At 36.1% G+C, this 21,678-nt stretch overlaps 1 protein-coding gene across 1 annotated transcript in view; it reads left to right on the top strand.

Annotated features, from left to right (window-relative positions):
- PKP2 (plakophilin 2) overlaps nucleotides 1-21,678 on the top strand; it is a 77,950-nt gene that overhangs the window by 18,825 nt on the left and 37,447 nt on the right. Inside the window, exons 4-5 of the mRNA XM_019736575.3 lie at nucleotides 2,191-2,326; nucleotides 16,358-16,565. Of these exons, the coding sequence (XP_019592134.2) occupies nucleotides 2,191-2,326; nucleotides 16,358-16,565 (344 nt within the window). The remainder of the gene's footprint in view (nucleotides 1-2,190; nucleotides 2,327-16,357; nucleotides 16,566-21,678) is intronic.

Below are 21,678 nucleotides of genomic sequence, written 5' to 3'. Positions count from 1 at the left end.
TGAAGATATTTGAATTGAGTCTTGACAAACACGTAAGAATTAGGTAGAAGGATGGGCTTTCTAGAAAACTCCAAGAGAGTGGCTTGCGAAGAGACACACAGTGTTTAGAGAAGAATTAAAAGCCCGGGTGACTAGAGGATGGGGTAGTCATCAGAGGTGGGGCAAGGAGATTGATGATGGCCGGAGATGGAGCCAGACGGCGATGAGAATATACATTGTGTTGGAGAGTTGGATCTCACAGACAGAAGCAAAACAGAAAAATCGGTGCCCTGAATAGCTGTAGCAAACTTTCTGTTGAGGAAGTTTTCGTTCAGCTTGAGAATTGTTTTTAATAATAAAGTAAAATGGCATTGGATTGGCTAGCAGTGAATGCAGGGCTTCTTTGTGAATCATGTTCAGGAAAATAAAGGATTCAAGTAATGGAATTATTTGGGGGTGTTAGAGACTTGGAAAATTCAGACTTCCATAAGCCATTTATGACTTACGAAGTGGATTAATGACTGAATATTTAAAAATAATATAAAAAGCTGCATTAAACAGAAGGCTCTTCTTATGAGTGATCTTCCATCAGTGAAAAACCTGCAGTGGTGGATGGTAAAGACTTAAAACTGCCATTGAAATCGAGACTGTTAAGAGTTTTGATTTCTCTGTAAAGACATTGAAGTCCCTTCATGTAAACTATTTCCATCTCTTCTAAAAGGTGTGTTTCTATTAAAAATTACTCAGATTCTGGTTTTAATAGAAGTAGCCTGCTTTTTTCACCAATTAAATTGACTCCTGAGGCACAACATTTTAAAATATAAGGGCATTATATATTTCTTGGTATCAATGCCAGATTGTTTTCTGCTTCATTTGTAATACCTTTATACTCATGAGGTAGCACTTCTGTGTTTGGACATGTGTTTCAGATGCAGTGGATATTAGCTTTTAGTCATGAGGCTAATTTATCCCCTCACTTGTGCCACACTCACCCGTATACAGACACACAATTCACAGTACTAGACACACATCTGTACACATGTGCATGTATTGAGAGTTAGCCTGATATAAGAGAGCATGTACTCACTGTGCTTGCCAACAGATACTGGAAAACACACTCCTAGGATGTCTTTGGAGTCTCTGTTACCTGGAATGAATCAATCATAACCCTCTCTGAAGCCAAAAAAGGGTCCTAGGTTACCTTCAAGGCATGTCTTTAGCCACAATTCTGAGATGTTAGCATCCTGAGTAGAGTTTCTCTGAGGCAATGCTTAAGGAAGCACAAACTACACTGATAATAGACTTCCTAACCTAGTCACCCTCCTGACAGAGATAAAAGGGGAGAAAACAATATGGTTCTTTGAGGCATTTGGGAGTTATCTTTTTTTTACAAGTGACAATTTTAGTTGACTTCTGGAAATTATCCTCTCTGCATCAAACTGCATAAGACTTCATCACCACTATAAATGCCTGCAATTAGTAAAGGACAAAAGTATGCTATGAGCTAGACATAAACTCAATGTCATTACACTGGCAAAGTAAATAATAATAGAATATGTATACTTTTTTTAAAGAAAAAGCATATTTATAATTGCATGTAATAATCATTACCTTTCCTGATGGATTTTGTCACATCAGTATGACTTACTTTAACAAAACAAACTCATATTTCCTGGCTTTTACTGTATGCATACTATTATGTTCATTAAATAAGAACATTTTTAGAATGCTTTTTTTTTTTTTTTTTTAACTAAGTTTTAGGAGAAATAACAGATTCTGAGTAGCTTTGAGAAAAATCTGATGATTTTTGAGGGAGGGTATTTTTTCTACAGGTGTGATAACAATAATTTTTTTTCAATTTCTGTGGCCAAATTTCTTTTAAATTCCATGTAAAGTCTTACCATGCCTTTAAAGTCTCTTTTTAAGATGTAATTATCTTAAACAGAGTTCACTTTCTTTCTTTGGTACGTGTTCTGATTCTGCTCAGTTCAATGACATCTGATGCTAACCTGACCAGAGCTGGAGTATTTCTGCCACTGGCTTCCTATACCTTCTGATCTAGGTGCTGATTTTTCTCTTGGCTGAAGAAGAGCCAAGGCTCAGATGGTCTAGGTGCCTCCTGACTCTAGCTGAGTCATCTCTGGAGGATCAGGTTGGTAGGCAGGAGGGAGCAGGTTTGGAATTTTGCTGAATCCGTGACTGTTTGTCTAGGAATGCCGACGTGGAGATGACTCTGGAGCGGGCAGTGAGCATGCTTGATGCAGACCACACGCCGCCAGCCAGGATTTCTGCTGCAGCTACTTTCATACAGCACGAGTGCTTCCAGAAATCTGAAGCGCGGAAAAGGGTGAGTAGCATCTTAAGTCTGGTGCAAACCAGTACACTCTCAACATCAAGTATGGTGGTAGCCCTGCAAACCAAAACCAATAATTTACTTAAATTTTTAAACATCTTCCTTGAGTTACATGTCAGTTATTAGCTCAATAAAATAGAAATACATATCTTCATTGAGACTTTTTAATTTAAAAGGAAATACACACTCATTGCCAAAAAAATTTCTTGCAATTCAGAAACTTAGAACGTAAGTCAGTGTACACACCTCGCCCTTCTTTGTTTGTCTCCCTAACCTCCCCCTTTACAACTATCTTGAGACAATTGTTGTCAACAGTCTGTGTACTTTCAGATTTTTCTGAGAGAGGGCATGTGTGGGGGGGGGAGAGGGGTGGTGGTGGGCAGAGAGGGAGGGAGGGAAGAGAGGGAGAATGAGAATCAATGTGCATTTTAGGCTATTGTTTTCTATATTAAAAAATATATTAAATATAGGCAATGTTTTCCAACTTTTGTTTGCATTAAACAATTTCATTAACATACCAATGGTTCAGTGGACACCTTTGAACATAGATCTTTTGGCATTTCCACAAGTGTTCCTGTAGGACGGATCCCCCCAAATGGAGTCAATTTTATGATTGTTTTTAAAAGTGGTACATTTGTGGGGGAAAAAATCATATTTTGAAAAAGTTATGCAGTGAAAAGTGAGTTTCTCTCCCACTCCAAACCCCAGCCAACCCCCATCTCTTTTTCTCTCACTCTTGCATTTTCTCTCTTCCTCCCTCCCTCGTTTCTTCTCTCTTTCTCTGCCTCTGTCTCTCTCTTATCAATTTTTGGGTATCTTTGCAGATACTCTCTGCATGTAGAAACAATTATTGGATGGGTTGGTTTAGTATTCTTTTTTTGTTTAAAAAAAAATCACAAATGGTAGCAGATTACTTGCAGTATTCTGTATTTTGTTTTCATTTAATATAATATCTTGGAAATCTTCAATATATATTAGCCCTACTTCATTCTTTAAACTGCTGCATAGATTTCTGTTGTATAAATGTACCAGTTTTGTTTGTTTATTTTGGTAACAGCTTTATTAAGTAAGGTACAATTTGATAAAGTTTTGACATATATTTTGACACCGTGAAACCATCAGCACAATCAAGATAATGAGCATCTCAATTAACCTCCAAAGTTTCCTTGTGCCCCTTTGTAATCCATACTTCCCACCCCTCCCAACCCAGTTCCAGACCCAAGGCAATCAATGATCTGTTTTCTGTTACTATAGATTATTTTGGATTATCAAGAATTTTATATAAATGGAATCATAGAGCACATAATACTATTTTGTCTGGATTCTTTTATTCGCCATAAATCTTTTTAAATTTATCCATATTGTATGTATCAAAAGTGTGTGTGTGTGTGTGTGTGTGTGTGTGTGTGTAACTGAGTAGTACTTCATTATATGGATACACCATAATTTGTTTATCCATCTACCTGTTGATGCACATTTGAGTTTTGGCTAATACTCGTACAAATAAAGCTGCTATGAACATGTGCAAAGACATGTTTTCATTTTTCTTAGGTAAATACCTAGAAATGGAATGCGTGGATGATATGGTAGATGTATGTTTGACTTTTTAAGAAATTGTCAAACTGTTTTACACAGTAGCTGTGCCATTTTACGTTTCCATGGGCAACGTTTGAGAGTTCTAGTTCCTCCACATCCTAACAGTTGATAACGGTCAGACTTAATTTTACCCTGTAAGTTTGTAGTGGTGACTCATTTTGGTTTTAATTTGCATTTCCCTGATGACTAATGATGTTGAACATCATTTTAACGTGCTTATTTGCCATTGTATATCTTCTTTGGTGAAATGTATGTTCAAATCCTTCCCCATTTTTAATTTGAGTTTTTCTTTACTTATTGAATTTTGATAGTTTTTTATATATTCTGGATATGCCATTTTTAAGATATGTGGTATGGAAATATTTTCTCCAGTTGTGTTTTGTCTTGTCATTCTCTTAACAGTTTGTAATTTTGATTGATTTCAGTTTACCACTTTTTTCCTTTATGGATCATGCTTTTCATGGTGTATCCAAGAAATCTTTCTGTAGTCCAAGGTCACAAAGATAATCTATATTTTCTTCTATAAGTTTTATAAATGTTAGATTTTATAGTTGGTCTATGGTATATTTACGGTTAATTTTTGTATATATTGCGAGATGTGGATTGAAGTTCCTTTTAAAACAATGTATATACCTGCAATTGTTTAGGCACCATTTGCTGAAAAGACTATCCTTTCAGTAGGAATTGTTCTTGCACCTTTGTTGAAAAGAAATTGATCACATATGTGTGAGTCTATTTCTGGAATATATATTCTATCCCATTGATCGTTTTGTCTGTCTTTATGCAAATACCACCCTGTCTTGATTACTATAGTTTTATATTGCCTACAGTCATTAAATTCACTGTTTTCATTTGCAGATGGCATGATCTTCAATGTAGAAAATCTGATGAATCTGCAAATAAAGATAGTCTTCTTTCTTCCTTTCCAATCTGGAAGGCTTACATTTCATTTTTCCTTTTTTCTTTTTGTACTGGGTAGACCCTCCAGTACAATGTTAAAAAGAAGTGAGAGTGGACGTGTCCTATTCCTGATCTTAAGGGAATAGCATTCAGTCTTTCTTTCACTATTAAGTATGATGCTACCTCTAGGTTTGTTTATATATTTGTTTATTTTTGAGGGATTTAACCTAAAAGAATTTTGTGGGGAGCTTTTTTTTGAAGAAAGGAAATTTTTTATATTTTAGTATCTTTTAACACCATTTTTTCCTTCTTTTTTGTTTTTTGTTCTTTAATTGAGATATAATCGAAATATAACATTAGTTTCGAGTATAAAGCATAATAATATTGTATATGTATATATATCATATATACATATGATATGATATCATTGCAGTGAGTTTACTTACCACCCGTCACCATGCATAGTTACAAATTTTTTTCACTGTGATGAAAACTTTTAAAATCTACTCTTAGCAACTTTCAAATATACAATGCAGTGTTATTAACTGTAGTCGCCATACTGTACATTACATCCCCATGGCTTACTATTTTATAACTGGAAGTGACTACCTTCACCCATTTCACTCAACCCTCAACCCCACCTCTGGCAATCACCAATCCCTTCTCTGTATCTAGGATTTTGGTTTTGTTTGTTTGGTTTGGTTTGTTTTTTAGGTTCCACATAAGTGAGATCATACAGTATTTGTCTTTGTCTGGTAGACTTATTTCACTTAGCATAATGCCCCTAGGGTCCATCCATTTTGTCACAAATGGCAGGATTTTCTTCTTTTTCAATTGCTAAATAATATTCCATTGTGCATATGCAACATTTTCTTTCTTTATTCATCAGTGAACATTTAGGTTATTTCTATGTCTTGACTATTGTAAATAATGCTGCAATGAAATAGGGGTGCAGCTATCTTCTCAAGTTAGTGTTTTTGTTTTCTTCAGGTAAATACTCAGAAGTATAATTGGTGGATCATATGCTAGTTCTATGTTTTATTTTTAAAGAACCTCCATACTGTTTTCCATAGTGGCTGCACCAATTTACATTCCCACCAACAGTGCATGAGGGTTTTTGGTGGTGTTTTGTTTGTTTTTTTGTCACATTCTCAACAACACTGGTAATTGCTTGTCTTTTTGGAAATAGCCATCTTAGCAGGTATGAGGTGATATCTCATTGTGGTTTTGATTTGCATTTCCCTGATGATTAGTGATGTTGAACATCTTTTCATATGTCTGTTGTCCATTTACATACATATTTTCTTTGGAATAATATTTATTCAGATCTTCTGTCCATTTTTTATCATTTGTTTGATTTTTTACTTATATGAGTTTTTTTATATATCTTGTATATTAACCCGTTATCAGAAATATAATTTGTAAATATTTTTCCCGTTCCATAGGTTGCCTTTTCCTCTTGTGATTGTTTCCTTTGCTGCACAGAGGGTTTTCATTTGGTGTCTTCCCACCTGTTTAAAATTTTTGCTTCTATTTCCCTTTCTCTTGGTTTCAAATCCAAAAAAATCATCGTCAAGACCAATGTCCAAGAGCTTACCTCCCATATTTTCTTCTAGGAGTTTGATAATTTCAGGTCTATGTTCAAGTCTTTAATCCAATTTTCAATTGATTTTTTTGAATGGTGTAAAATAATGGTCCACTTTCACTATTTTGCATGTGGCTCTCCAGTTTTCCCAGCATCATTTATTGAAGAGACTTTCCTTTCAGCATTGTATATTCTTCTGTTGTAAATTAATTGACCATATATGTGTAGGTTTATTTCTTGGTGCCCTATTCCATTCCATTGATCTATGTGTCTGTTTTCATGCAAATACGATACTGTTGATTACTATAGCTTTTTAATATAGTTTGAAATCAGGAAGCATGACGCAATAGCTTTGGCCTTCTTTCTCAAGATTTCTCTGGCTATACAGGGTCTTTGTGGTTCCATACAAATTTTAGGATTGTTCTATTTCTGTGAAAAATGCATTGGAATTTTAGTAGGGGTTACATTGACTCTATAGATTGCTTTAGGTAGTATGGACATTTTAACAATAATAAGTCTATCCATGAGCATGGAATATCTTTCCATTTATTTTCGTTTTCCTCAACTTCTTTCGTCAATGTCTTATTAATTTCAGTGTACAGGTTTTTCACCTCCTTGGCAAATTTATTCTTATGTACTTGATGCTTTTTGATGCAATTGCAAATGGGATTGTTTTCTTAATTTCTGATCATTCATTTATGTTAGTGAATGAATTTAATTCATTCATTCATTTAGAAACAATGGATCTTTGTACATTGATTTTTTTTAATCCTATAACTTTACTGAATTCATTAATTAATTCTATCTGTTTTTTGGAGGAATCTCTAGGGTTTTCATGTTATCTGCAAACAATGATAGTTTTACTTATTCCTTTCCAATTTGGATTCCTCTTTTTTTTTTTTCTAGACTTGTTGTCTGGCTTAGGTAACTGACTTCCAGTATTCTGTTGAATAAAAGTGGCAAGATTAGGCATCCTTGTCCTGTTTCTAATCTTAGAGGAAAAACTAAAAGCTTTTCACCATTGAGTGTGATGTTTTTTGTGGGCATAAGTGTTTCATAAATCCCCATTTCGAGTTAAAGAACTTCCCTTTTATCCCTAATTTAATAGAGTTTTTTTGTTTGTTTTTTGTTTTGTTTTGTTTTTACTCAGGAATCACTATTGGATTTTTACCAGATCCTTTTTATATATCTGTTGAAATATTTCCATGGTTCTTATTTTAATTTTGCTAATATGGTAAATTACTTTCATCGATTTTTAAATGTTATCCCATTTCTGGGATTAACCCCACTTGGTTTCGATGTTCTGTCACTTTTTATTTTTTTAATTAGATTTGCTAAAATTTTGTTAAGAAATTATACAGCATTATTTATAGAGAATATTGATCAGTAATTTTCTTTTCTTGTAATGTCTTTGTCCAGTTTTGGATTGAGGATAATACCAGCCTCATAGGGTAAATTAAGAAGTGGTCTCTTCAATTTTCTGAAAGAGTTTGATTGGAGCTGGTATTGTTTCTTCCCTAAATGTTTGGTAGAATTTACCAGTGAAGCTATTTGGTCCTGAAATTTTCTTTGTGAGAAGTTTTTTAACTACAAATTCTGTTTCTTGAATTGATAAGGGACTCTTTGGGCTGTGCCTAGTGAGCTTGGGTAGTTTGTGTCTTTCAAAGACTGTCTATTTCATCTAAGTTGTTCTAGTGCTCTTCATTTCTTTGTATAGATGTCATCTGTTATCATTTCCCCTTTGCCTGAAGAATTTTCTTTAACATTTATTTTAGTGCAGGTCTCCTGGTGATTAATTATTTCAGCATCTGAATTTCAGAAAGAGTTTCATCTTTGCTTTTGAGAAGTAGTTTCATTACCAGTAGATTCCTAGGTTGACAGTATTTTAATTACAGTACTTGAAGGTTGTTGTTCCACTGCCTTCTTACTTAACAGTGTTTCAGATAAGAAACCTCCTGTCGTCCTTATTGTTCTTCTGTACATACTGTGTCTACCCCCCACTCACCCAAGCTGCTTTTAAGGTTTTCTGTTTACATCACTGGTGTTGAGCAATTTGGTCACAATATGCCTTGGTGTAGTTCCCTTAGGATTCTTGTGCTTGGGAGTTTTTGAGCTTTTAAATACGTGGATTTCTACTTTTCATCAAATTTTGGTGTTTTGTTTGGAAATTTTCAACCATTAGTTCTTTATATATGTTTTCTTTTCCTCCTTTGGAACTCTGGTTACATGCATATCAGGCTGCTTGAAATTGCCATACATCTCATCCATATGCTGTTCTTTTTCTTCAGTTTTTTTCCCCCCATGTGTTTCCTTTTGAATAAGTTCAGTTGTACTTTAAATTCACAAGTCTTTTCTCCTGTAGTGTTTAATATGCTGTTAATCTCATTCAGTATGATAATTTTTGTTTTATAAATTGTAGTTTTTATCTCAAGAGGTAAAAAGTGAGTCTTTTTTATACCTTCTGTGTCCCTATCTAACATGTCCCTTTGCTCACGATTTCTGATCATATGGAAGACGGTTAAAACAACTGCTTGAGTGACCTTGTCTGCTAATTCTAACATGTGTGTCCATTTTTGGTGGGTTTCAGTTGATTGATTTTTCTCCTCAATATGGGTCATATTTTTCTTCTTTGAATGCCTGAAAAGTTTTTATTGAATGCCAGGTATTAAGAATTTTATCTTGTTGGATGCTGGATATTTTTATTTTTCTGTAAATATTCTTGAGCTTTATTCTAGAATGCAGTTAATTTACTTGGAAACAATTTGATCCTTTCAAACCCTGCTTTTAAGATTTGTTAGGTGGGACCAGAGCAGCATGTTTTTCTAGAATTAATTAGTCCCCATTTCTTAAGGCAAGATACTTCTGAGAACTCTACCTAATGCACCATGAATCATGAAGTTTTCTGGTTGGCTAGTGAAAATAGGCAGGGTTCATGGGCCTGTGTGAGCATGAGGAGCTATTCCTTTAAATCCTTTCAGGTGGTTATTTCCCTGGCTTCAGGCAATTTCCTTACACACAGGCACTAATTAATACTCTACTGAATACTAGAGGGGGACCCTCTGCAGATCTCAAGGGTTCTGATTCTGTGCAGCCCTTTTCTTGCTGCTACTCTTCCCTGCAGACACTAGCCTGCTTGTTCTTCTCCGATTCTGCACTCAGTGTCCTCAGCTCTGCTTATTGAATTCCACTAAGGTTTTCCCTCACTGAACCCACAGCCTGGGAACGCTTGCTTGTTTTCCACCTCTTAGGGATCACGATCCATTATTGCTTCATGTCCAGTCATTGAAATCATTGTGTGTTTTGCCTGCTGTTTAAAATTGTTTCAGGAAGTAAATTCAGTCCTTTTTATTATGGAGTCATTTTAAATGTTGGTAAATAACTCCCTAAAAATCCTTCCCCAGATTGTACAAATTTACACTCCAGTCAACATTGTATCAAAGTACCCATTTACATGCACCATGACTTCCACAGATATTATTCTTTGTTGGCTTTTTTAATCTACTAAACACAAAAAATCACTTTATAGTAGAAAATTTTCTCTTTTGTGAAATCTAGACTAATAGTTGGTCAGTTAATCAAAGAGTTACAGAGAAATCTTTTTAAAAAATATATACACACACACACACATACTTATAAAGTGTCATCATCATTCATACATAATCTATGCCCATTATGTATCATATGCCATTTTTAGTTTCTTTAAAGTGAAATGAAAACTTAATGGTACTAATTCATCTAAGTTCAAATCCTTTCAGATTTTTACATTTTCTCTAATCTTTTACATTAATTTTGTCCACAAATAATTAGAGGTTTTTTTAAGCTCTTAACCTTTATCTAGTCTTTCCAAAGCATTTAGATTAATTATCAGGGAGACAGAACTCTTTTCATATATATATTTCATTCATTTTTAGAATAGGTAAATAAATTACATAATATAAGAACAAGTACTGTTGACAAATACACTGGGAAACAAACCTAAGTTATTCTTGGTAAACATGTAACTCAACTGGTAGAAACAGGAATGCAAAGCCCAACACAGAGTACCAGCTTTCAATAGTACTTGGGGATTCAGCAGATTTCACAGAGGGGAAAAAAAGAATGAGTTAATCCTACAGATCAGGTAAGCAGAGTCAGACTAAAGAGCTTCTAATTTTTTCACTTGCATTTCTTTCATCATAAAGTTGAGCACTTTTTTTATTTTTTGTTTTTATTGGCGAATATCGGGGAACACTGTGTTTTTCCAGGACCCATCAGCTGCAAGTCAACTCGTGTTTTTTTTCAATCTAGTTGTGGTGGGCGCAGCTCAGCTCCAAGTCAAGCTGTTGTTTCCACTCTGGTTGTGGAGGGTGCAGCTCACTGGCCTGTGTGGGAATCGAACAGGCTACGTTGATGTTACGAGCACTGTGCTCTAACCACTGAGTATCCGGCCGCCCCACGTTGAGCACCTTTTGATGTATTTTTTTGACCTTGTATTTCTTCAGTTGATTGTCAGTTTTTTATCAATTTTTCTACTAAGATATGTATCTCCTTAATGATTTGTAGGTTTTCTTTACCTGTGATACATAATCCAGTGTTACGTGCCTTATGGTATATTTCATCACGCAGGATTTAAAAATTCTTATGATATCAAATTTGTCGATATTTATTCATGGCATCTGCAGTTTAGATATTGCTTTAAAAAACCTATCCCCACATCTAGATTATTTTTAGTTTTAAAAATTATTTAATTATTGGGTATTTCTCGTTGACCTTTGTCTATGTGTTTGTTCCATAGAAAAAATAGTAAGGATTTTTAAAAATAACATATTTAGCTAGTAATGAACCTGCTGTGTAAGTGAAGAGATTTGGGCTAAAATTAGTCCTTTTACAGCTAAGTCACATAAATGTTTAAATCTTTTATTCCCTATATTTAAAACCTGGGCATTCTTATGCATGCTTTCATTTTATATTACGGAATTACTTGAATTTTTCTTTTGTTACCCAGGTTGGGCTAGATTTCCATTACCTTTTAAATCACTAATTTTATTACAATTATCATTTTGCTTACATATAAAATTTAGGCTGTACTTGCCTTCTTAATTCTTATTCAGTGATAAAGCTAGAACAAAGACTGGTTTTGAGAATACTGAAACATGAGAACTATATTGAAAACTAAAAGCATATATGCATTGTAGAAAAATCTAAGTATTGTGATGTTATATAACCCAAGAACATTAACAAAATCCTTCTACTATTAAGCATGACACTATAGTTCTTAATTTATGTATAAAAGACAATTACAGTTTGGACATAAAGATCAAAATTTTAAGTCATATCTTTTAAAACCAGTGGCAATTTTTCAATTCTTATTTTATGTGATTGGGACTCTCAGCATTTAACACCGTCCATCCATCTGTCCTTTCTCAAACTTTCTTCTTTTGGCCCAGAGTCTCCTGGTTCTCTTTCCATCTCTCTGGCTCCTCCAGGTTTCCTCTGTGAAAAATTTATCCGTGACCTATCCTTTAAATATTCCTTAGATGCTTTCCTGGGACTTTTCTTATTCAACACCGTCTCCTGACCTGCCTCGTGGACTTTTATGGTTTCCAATAATGCGTGACCCAGATGCGATGACCCATAGCATCTCCACCCCATACCTCTCTCCTCGTTTCCAAATCACATGTCCATCTATTTCCTAGACTTACCACTAAACTCAGCATCGACTTACCAAGAAATGAATACATTATCTTCTTTTGCTATTCTTCTCCACTAGCCAACCCTCCTTCTAAACTTGTTCTTCCTGGTGGGTTGGGAGGTGTAAGCATTACCTCTCAGGTGTCACTCAGAGATGGGTTTGAGTCCCAGCACCCTAATTACCTGAGTGATCATGAGCAAGGTATTTTGCCTCTCTAAGCCTCAGCTTTCCTACCTATAAAGTGGAAATAATAGTCGCACTACACAGAGATGTTGTGAGAATGCAATCGGTTAATGGTACAAGACCTGCCCCAAAATAATAACTCAGAGAATATTATTTCCACTGTAAGTGAGTAGTACCTCCCCCTGGTTAGTATGACAGTTGATCCCTGTCACCATCATCGCTGTTAATCCAGCTGCCTCCTAATTAGTCTCCATTCCTCCATCCTTATCCATTCCTAAGCCAGTCTCCTCACAGCACCCAGGGAGACCTTCCAATAGCTGCCCCAGTTGCCTGCAGGATGAAGGACAGATTCGTAATTTGCAAGACCCTTCTTAAACAGGTTTTATTTTTATGCCTGCTTCAGATCTCATCACCAAAGCAGTGACTGCCATAACTGTCTTGTAAAATCTTATTATATTATACATAATAAAACTCATACAAATTCCTTATAAGAAATTTGAGAACTTAAGAAAAAATATATATACCCACGGTCCCTCTAGTGTTATCATTTTGGTTTTCTCTGATTTTTTTTTAACACATATATGTACATAGCTGGAATCAAATATGTAGCTTTGTTGATAGGGATCTTTTTGTTTTGATTTTTAAAAGCAAGCACAAATATGTTTGTTTGTTTGTTTAACTACAAAGCAGCAAGCCTCATTCACAACTTAACATCCCCACCATTTCTCCCAAACCCCCTAATCTCATTCCCTTCTTTATGTTTATGTTTATGAGTAGAAATGCATATTTTACTCAGCTTTTCTATTATCATAAGCATTTTCTCATAACATTGATAGTTTGTAAACATTTTATGGTGGCGTAGTAGTAGCTATCATGTGCTGAGTAATTACTACGTGTCTAGCACACGATTGCCAATCTTACACAATCCCCATTTGACTGATAAGGGAACTGTATGACTCATAAAATACCTGTCAGTTCAAACATTGCTCTACCTGTCCCCGGGATATCTCAACATGTGGGTATGTGACAATTAATCATTAGCCAGTCTTCCCCCATTATTGGACATGTATGGTTTCTTATTTTTCACTATTATAAAAAATGTAGTTACCATTATCCTGTGTTAGAGTGTCTGCATTTCAAATTATATCCCAACGAAGGTTTCTGGAAGTGAATATTTTTAGTTTTTGACACATTGCCAGTTGCCTTCCTGAAAGTTTATATCAATTTACAGGGAGTGATTAATTCAATGGGAGTCAAAGGAGAGAAAGGGAGTGACAGTTCAAGGAGGAGGTGGCGTTTGAGCTGGTTCATGCAGGGTGAGTAGGGCTTTACCAGAAGAGAGGCAGAGTGGGGAGAACAGCCCCAACAGAAAAGGAAGTGAGCGCAAAGGAACTGCACGGGCATGAGAGAACCCTTAACCTCAACAGTCAGTCTGTTCCCTCTGCTTATTTGCCAGCAGAAATCCTCATCATTTCATAATTTCAGAGTTGGAAGAAGAGAGTCAAAGAGAAAATTAAAATTCTAATATGCGACTCTGCCTTTTCATATATTTAGAAATCATCTCAAATGAAAGCTCTTTTGAAGTTCTGAAACATTCATATTAGTCTGTTTCTTTTTTCCTTTTTCCAAAGAGAGAACAAATCCCCCGAGGATTTAGTATAACTGGGAAACACATGTAACCTATGGTGTAACACATGTGGTGCCAGCTGCTGCCCCGAATTTAAAAAGGCAAGAACAGCACATGTGACATTGGTCCTAATGTATACAGGATTTATCACCAGTGCACTTCTAGTTATATGCAATGAGGAGAATCACATCAGCTTCCTGCATTTGATATGATTTGTATCCATTTGCTTGATATAATGGGTAAAAGTATATCTATTTTTAAATGTGGGGTAAGTGCCACACACCAGGGAGTCAAATTCTGTAGTAAGTAGAGCTTTCGTCGGATTTCAGCGTTTATCTGAGTACGGTGTGTCTGCAGTTTCCTTCTTTCCGGGCTGGAGCCAGCGCTGAAAGCCAAGGGGATAAAGGTGGCTGGGTGAGAGAACGGGTCAGAGGGCCAGTAAACAAAACTCTGTCATCCACACTCCCTGCTCAGGACAAAGGAGGCTTCCACATGTCTCTTCTCACTAATGCTGTCATCATACCTGGAAATGCAATGTGGCCAGTAAGCTTCTTCGCATTAGATTTTGAAGAAGGCAAACTAATAAATTATAAATTAAGTAATACAATATTTCTGAGGCTGCCAGAGTACCTTCAGGCCAAACAGGATTTTCTTTTTGCAACTGATGTTTATGCTGCTACTGTGAAGATTTAATTGAGCTGGCATTTGAAGTTTATAGAATGGATTTAACCACCTTAAAACCCAGCTATGAAATAGAAATTGACGGAATTAGGGAAACATGTGAGTTATAGGCTGTTTTAAAATACATTGTGTGTTTCTGCTTTTAAGGAAATGTAATGGAATAGATGAAATGATCAAATCGATGATCTGTTGGACCAGATTTAATTGGTAGCTAAGAAATCTTTATCATTAGCTGTGTCCTGCAGATATATTAGAATGGCTCTAGACATAGCCCATAAAAATTGCTGTGGCCTGTCTCCCAATTGTCTCCTGTTCTGCAAATGTCTCCTCTCAAGGGAGCCATTAAGTGGAATTATTATGCCTCATTACCAGCAGTGAACCCTTAAAGGAACCGAAAGAGTGCTTTCTTCTCAAGGTTCTTGGCAAGCTATTAATTAGATTATATATACATAAAACTCTTAACACTATGCCGCCACTTCCTAATGATAGAAGTGGGAGGAGGGGTTGTTATTTTTATTTTATTGTTATTATTGTGGTTATTATTTTTATTGTTTCGATTATTTTACAACCTTGACTTTCATTCCTGCTTTGCTGGTCTTCTCCCCTGTCCTAACAAAGGAAGATGTAACATTGGAAGACTGGGTCTTAAGTGCTATTTATTTGTCTATGAAAGGGAAGCTAAAAGTATGAAAATGTGCCACTGGTGCAACTCTTCCCTGCGTATAAACTGTGTAATTAGAGCATCATTCATAAGTGTTGAACTTCATCTAAAAGGGGGACTCACATCCATTCACAACAACTTAATTTCCTAAAAATGTCTGCATTAAGATGGTGAAAATGACTGAGATCTTTACCAAAGTTCTTAGCAACTTAAAAATATTTTAATCAGATATGAATGGAAACCTATGAGAAAGAAATCCTTCAGTCTCCAACTTAACGTTTCTCTCCAGCCACCTTGTGTCCAGCTTTAGATTTCTTTAGATAATATTTGCAGCCTAAAACACAAAATCACCTTGCTCAGACTGCCATGACTTGGCGTCTTCTCAAACCGGCATAGGTTTCAGTATCTAAACCATCTACTATTGTTCTTTTCATTCCTAGTTCTGGTCCTTTTTCTTATAGACAGCATGCTCTTTCTTGCATATTTGGATAGAAGAAATATTTTTTTAATCGCACATTAAAAAGTGTAAAGTGCTATTTACTTAAAGTGCTTGACTAATAAATCTTTTAAATACTCAAAGCAATTGATTGTAAAAATAGCTTACGTTTAAGGTTAGTTTGCATTGTTACTATGGTTGTCATGTTAAAAAAGGAATTTTTAATTCTACCATTGATGAAGATAATTTCTGTTCAGTTTATATAGACTGTAAAGTTCTGTCCTAGAAAAAAAAACGCTCGTGTAATATGGTATTCTTTCACAAAACATTCCTTATTCCTCTAATTCTCTGTTCTTGATTATGCTTAAGACTTTTATCACGTAACTCTTTCTGTCCACTTCACTATCATTTATCCACCCTTTATCACTTAACTTTCCTTCAGTTTTTTCACAGGGTTTTGGTTTAACGTCCCAAACTTACTGTAAACTCCTCGGTGAAAGATACCTTGTAGCAGGAGTATATTGTACACCGTGAGTCTCAGGTTATGCCACACGTACTTGCTGATTGCTGGCAGTTATACTCAACATCAGTAACCTTTATCTGTTCATTCATATCACACCGAATGTCTTTAACGCCACATTGGAATTAATAAACACCTGAAATAATGTATCCACTTCTTCCGCAGGTTAATCAGCTTCACGGCATCCCCAAGCTTCTGCAGCTCCTAAAAGTTCAGAATGAAGATGTTCAGCGAGCTGTGTGCGGGGCTTTGAGAAACTTGGTGTTTGAAGACAACGACAACAAGTTGGAGGTGGCTGAACTCAACGGGGTCCCTCGGCTGCTCCAGGTGCTGAAGCAAACCAGAGACTTGGAGACTAAAAAGCAAATAACAGGTAAGGCTTACTGAATATTAAGGGGTATATGCAGTGCACCCCAGCCAGCTGGCTTATGTCATCTGTTTTTCTCCTTCCCTGGAACAAATGATCGATGGGGTCATTATTTGAGAGATGCTTTCAAGGAACATTGCCACCTGCTGGTGTAGACCCCAGATTCAAAGCAAATTTTAATTCCTCTTTTTCTGAAGGGCAAATTGTTCTGAGCCTTTGGCTTACTTAATATTTTTTATTAGAAGCTCTATGCACCTTTGACTACAACTTTAAAACAACTTCTTGACAAGACTCCCTGCATGAAAAATTTTGCATAAATTCACTGAGAGCCAACTGTGTAGTTTGAGAATGTGGGTTTTCCGTATTGTCCGAGGTGTCTAAAACATTCTGAAGAGACCCAACAACAACTCCCACTTCTTTTTATTATTCACTCAACAATCTACTTCCTAAATCGATACAAAGAAAGTGAATTGGGGAGGCAAATAGCATCCTAATAAAGAAGATCAATTTAATCAAACTAGTCAAAAATACCAGAAACTATATTTTCCAATCCTTCCATCACCTGAACCCCTCAAAATACCAGTTCCCTAGACCACCAACCCCCCACGCCAAAAAAGAGAAAAAGAAAAGATGTCTGGATGTGTTTTTTCGTTCTCTACTTCATATTTCTGTTCAAATACTGATTTGAACAAATAAATATCTCCTTTCTGCCCAGTGGATTAGACAGATGAACTAATCAGATAGAATTAAAGCAACAGTTTTAGTAATCCTTGAAGCATGGAGAAGCATAGTTTCATTTAAATGCAAAGTGCATGTGGTGGAGGAGGAAGTGGTTCATTGGCGCCCCTGCCCTCCCTCTTGCCATCACTGTCAGCTCTCTGCTGATGCTCCCTACACACCTTACGGAGAGTGCAAAAGCATTACTGAGTGCAGTCCATCATCAGTAGTACGTACGGCCTTCGGGACACTTTAATTATCTTCAATGTCTCAGGTGATACACATACATTTTAAAATGTAATTGTAACAAAACCTTAGGTTTTTGAGGTATTTTTAGGTATTATTGGATATTGAATCTCAATTTAACAGATGAGGAAGCTAAGGCCCAAAGAAGTTAACACGTTTTAGTACATCATATAAAAGTGTTTTTAATGGTAACAGTTGACAATGTTTACATATTTAAAAAGGAGGTACTTCACAGATATTGTTTTGAATTGAATATATTTTGCAGTTCTGCCATCCTCCCTTTATTATACAACCGTTTTCCTTTTTCTATAAAAATATTATTATATCTCTCTACCCAGTTGTATCTTAAAATATCACATTTTTTTTCTGTCTCGATACGTTTTAATTTTATACAACTATATGAAGGATTGTACCATGCTACTTTTCTGCTTGCATGCTATCATATCCCATGGGAGAGTTCCTTTCATATTTGAGTTATATTAAAATACCTATAGAAATCAAATGATCTCATTCATTCATTTAGCCAAAATTTACAGGGTAGCCTTCAAGTGACAGGCAGTGAAAATCACAGTCTAGAGAGGTTGCGGATTTTATCTTCCAGCCACTAAAACATGAACAAGTATGTAATGGTTGGCATTAAAAAAAAAAAAAAAAAGGCAAAGAACCCTCACATTTAGAACCTAACATTTTCTTCATTAAAATATCGTAATGAACCACAGCAAGAATCAGTCTATCCTGCTTTACAGTCAAAAAAAGACTTCACGAAGGAAGTCTATTTCACTGTGGATTTTAAAAGAAGGATAGGCTTTGGACTGGTGTTTTGAGGGAGAATGCAAGTTATTCCCAGCGAAGTGGACATCACTAGCAAAGCAAAAATGCAGGAAGAAGCTGCTAGTCATTTAGAGGGAACTTGGGTAATAGAGTAATTGAGGTTAGGGTGCATGGTAGCTAGAAAGCTTGGGAGGATGTGGGTATGTGTCAAGGAAGTAATCCATTGAACCATCCTTCCTCTTCTTTTGTATAGGCAATAGGAAACAAAGGTCAGAGAACATGCTGTGATATTGATGCCAAAGAAACCATTCAGTCCTCTTTAGATAATCCACAGAGCTGATAAAGGGAGGTTGATCATACCAGTCCCAGGATTTCTAGTACAAGCCAAACGTCGGTACCAGAGAGTGTTCATTACCTGTTAATTGAATTGAGTGGATACTTGAATGTTTGATACAAATCCTTCTAAATAACTTCCTTAGCTCTATTAATGGAAGAACTAAATAAGTGCTTTCTGGGCCTCAGAAATAAATTGTTGACTTAAGTAGACATGTTTATATCTTTGTTTTACAACACAAAGCAGGCAACCATATATGTGGATTTCTTCTTGTCTATTCCGTAGACATCTTCCTGTGCCCCCATTCTAAGCTAGTCACTCAGCTCGGGCTTTTCATTTTTCATCTCTGTTCCTCCTGACACCTCCGTAAGGGCTTTATTGACAATTTACATGTGATCACTGTAAGGTTCAGGGTAGTTAGTTGTCTAAGGTTATACAGCTAGTAGAGAACAAAGCCCGGATTTGAACCCAGTTTCATTTGGGTGTTTTCCTATCTCAGGATGGCTCCCACCTACTGCTTAGGGACAGATCGTGACTCGGTTTTACACATTTTTGAGAAGGCGCTGGTCTTTGAGAATCTCAGATCAGAGAACTCTTCCCTCACTCCTCTTTGACCCTTCCTCTCTCCTCTTGCTCTTGTTATTGCCTGGGTACAAGCCCTCTTCCTCTCTCTGTGGTGCTCTTTCAGCAGCCTTGTACCTCGCCCTCTGATTCACTATTGCACATTCCCAATCTATCTACTACTACAATGCTAACGATTTCTTTCTAAAACGAAAATATTATTCCATTATGCTCCCCATTACCTATGAGATAAAGTCTGTACTCTGTCCATGGCACACAAAGATTTTATGATGTGAGCCTGGTGACCCTTGACAGCAGTGTTTCCTCATACCCTTCCATCCCAAGTTCTGAAATCCTAAAGTTATCTACCTGCTGGTCGGTTCCATGTCTCCGTTCTGTCTCGATGTCTTTGCACTGTTGTCTTGGACTGGAGTCCTTTTTCACACCTAGAGGCCCTCTTATTCTTCAGTAGCTGTCTCAAATATCACTTCTCTGAAACAAATGCCGTCCTTCTGTTCTTTAGTTTCAGCATCCCCTCTCTGAGTTTTGAAGGAAGGGGCTTCTCTGAACTACCTTTGCCTCCTTTAATACTGGGTTGCCACTTATTTCATGTCTGTGTATTTATTGCAATAACCACTGTGGTGCTTGTGTAAGTTCCTCAGCAACTGTGGATGTCTGACCAAATATTAAAAAAAGAGACTTGTGGCCTGGGAATGTCTAGATTACACAGATATAAGAGAATCAAGTGTGTTTTCAGATAAGACCTTGATTTTTCTGACCAAGATAATAAAAAATGAACCATCTGGTTCTCTACATGCCTAAGTTCAGCATCAGAGCTTTGTTCCCTGGGAGAGAATGTCAACTCACTGACCTTTCTGGCATTTTCTGTACCAGCCTAGGAGAGAAACTCTTCCCTCTTCCAACGAAAAGACTGCAGGATCAAAGATTTCCCCCCAATGAGATTGTCCCCCTCCCTTACCAAGTGAGTGTGGAAGCATTCTTTGATTGAAATGAGAACAGTACCTACTAGTCTCAGAGGTTCATTTTCAAGGTCACTGAGTAGTAAGCACTGACTGCAGTGTGTAGGGCTCAGCCTTGGGTTAACACACAGGTGATGATAAGAATGAAGCATGGGATTCTTGATCCTCTTCTGCATGTTGCGTAAGGAAGAGGCAGGATGACTGTCAGTGAAATTTGTTGAAAATTCATATTTGACCTCTGCATCTTTTATGGAAATATTTCATTGGATTGCTTTATTTTCATAAAATATCAAAAACACTGCTATAAAATACTCAGTATGCACTTTCTTTAAATAATTGTATATTATTTTAGTCTTCATTTGTAATGTTCAACAACGCAAGGCACCTTGGGTTTGTTTATAACTTGGAATAAATGCCCTTTGTGATAATGTGATATTCTGGATAAATTTCACAAAATTTAGGTGAAAAGAGTATATCCATGCAAAGAAAATTGTAAAAAAAATAAATAAATAAAAGTCTTCCTGCTCTGTGATCACTTTGAAAAACAAAGTTAAAAAAAAACAGTGCTTCTCCTTCTCTTCTGTACTGAAGATATGGATTCATTTAATCATAAAATTTGTACTTTTTATTAACCTAAGGGTCATGCAGACTTAGTTAAATAACTATACTTCCAGTCCAAGAGGGCAATATTAATAAAACATGGGTTTTAATATCTTACTTAATTAGCTATTTTTTGCAAATATCACAGTTGGCATTACATTTTTGGATAATGCAGTTACATTATTGTTAATTATTCAAAGTATATCCCTTCCTAGAATCCAGTTCCCTTTCTTTTTGGCTAGCATGGGAGCTTAGTGATAGAAAATTACAGGCAGGTCAGCTGCAACAAGTAACTATAATGATTGAAATTTAAGCACTGTGAATAAATTGACCCAGAAGTTAAAGGTGAGACAAAGGAAAATCTAAACCCTAAGTACTATATTAGGGAATCTAGAATCGGATCATTGAAAGAGACATCTATCTATTCAGGATCACCTAGTTCATTAGTTTCCCAATGCCAGAAATGGGAATCATTTTTAAAATATAAATTCCTGGAATTCATCTTGAGATTGTGGCTCAGTAGATTTGGGGTGTGGCCCAGGAATATGTGATTCTGATTTGCCACTAGGCTCATTTGAAAATGGCTAGTCTAGTCTAAAACTCTGGTTTTGGGAGAAAACTTTTTTGTCATTACTTAGGTAAAGGATGAGCTCATTTTTATCTGCACCGGGTGATACAGCTGGATCTTACAAGCAGATCTGTTTTCTTCAAAGCTGTCTTAGAAGTATATACTTTCAGTGAGCCAAAATCTCCTTCCACAAGAATTTCCACTCATTGGTTCTGGTTTCGCCTCCTGTGGTCACAGAAAATGATATCGAGCTGTTAAATTTGCATTTCTTTAGTTACCACCGTGTTTCCCCGAAAATAAGACCTAACCGGAAAATAAGCCCTAGCGTGATTTTTCAGGAGG

Source organism: Rhinolophus sinicus, chromosome 1 (assembly GCF_057876585.1).
Source record: "Rhinolophus sinicus isolate RSI-liver-muscle chromosome 1, RSI-T2T, whole genome shotgun sequence".
NCBI lineage: Eukaryota > Metazoa > Chordata > Mammalia > Chiroptera > Rhinolophidae > Rhinolophus > Rhinolophus sinicus.
This window is presented reverse-complemented; position numbering and strand designations above follow the sequence as displayed.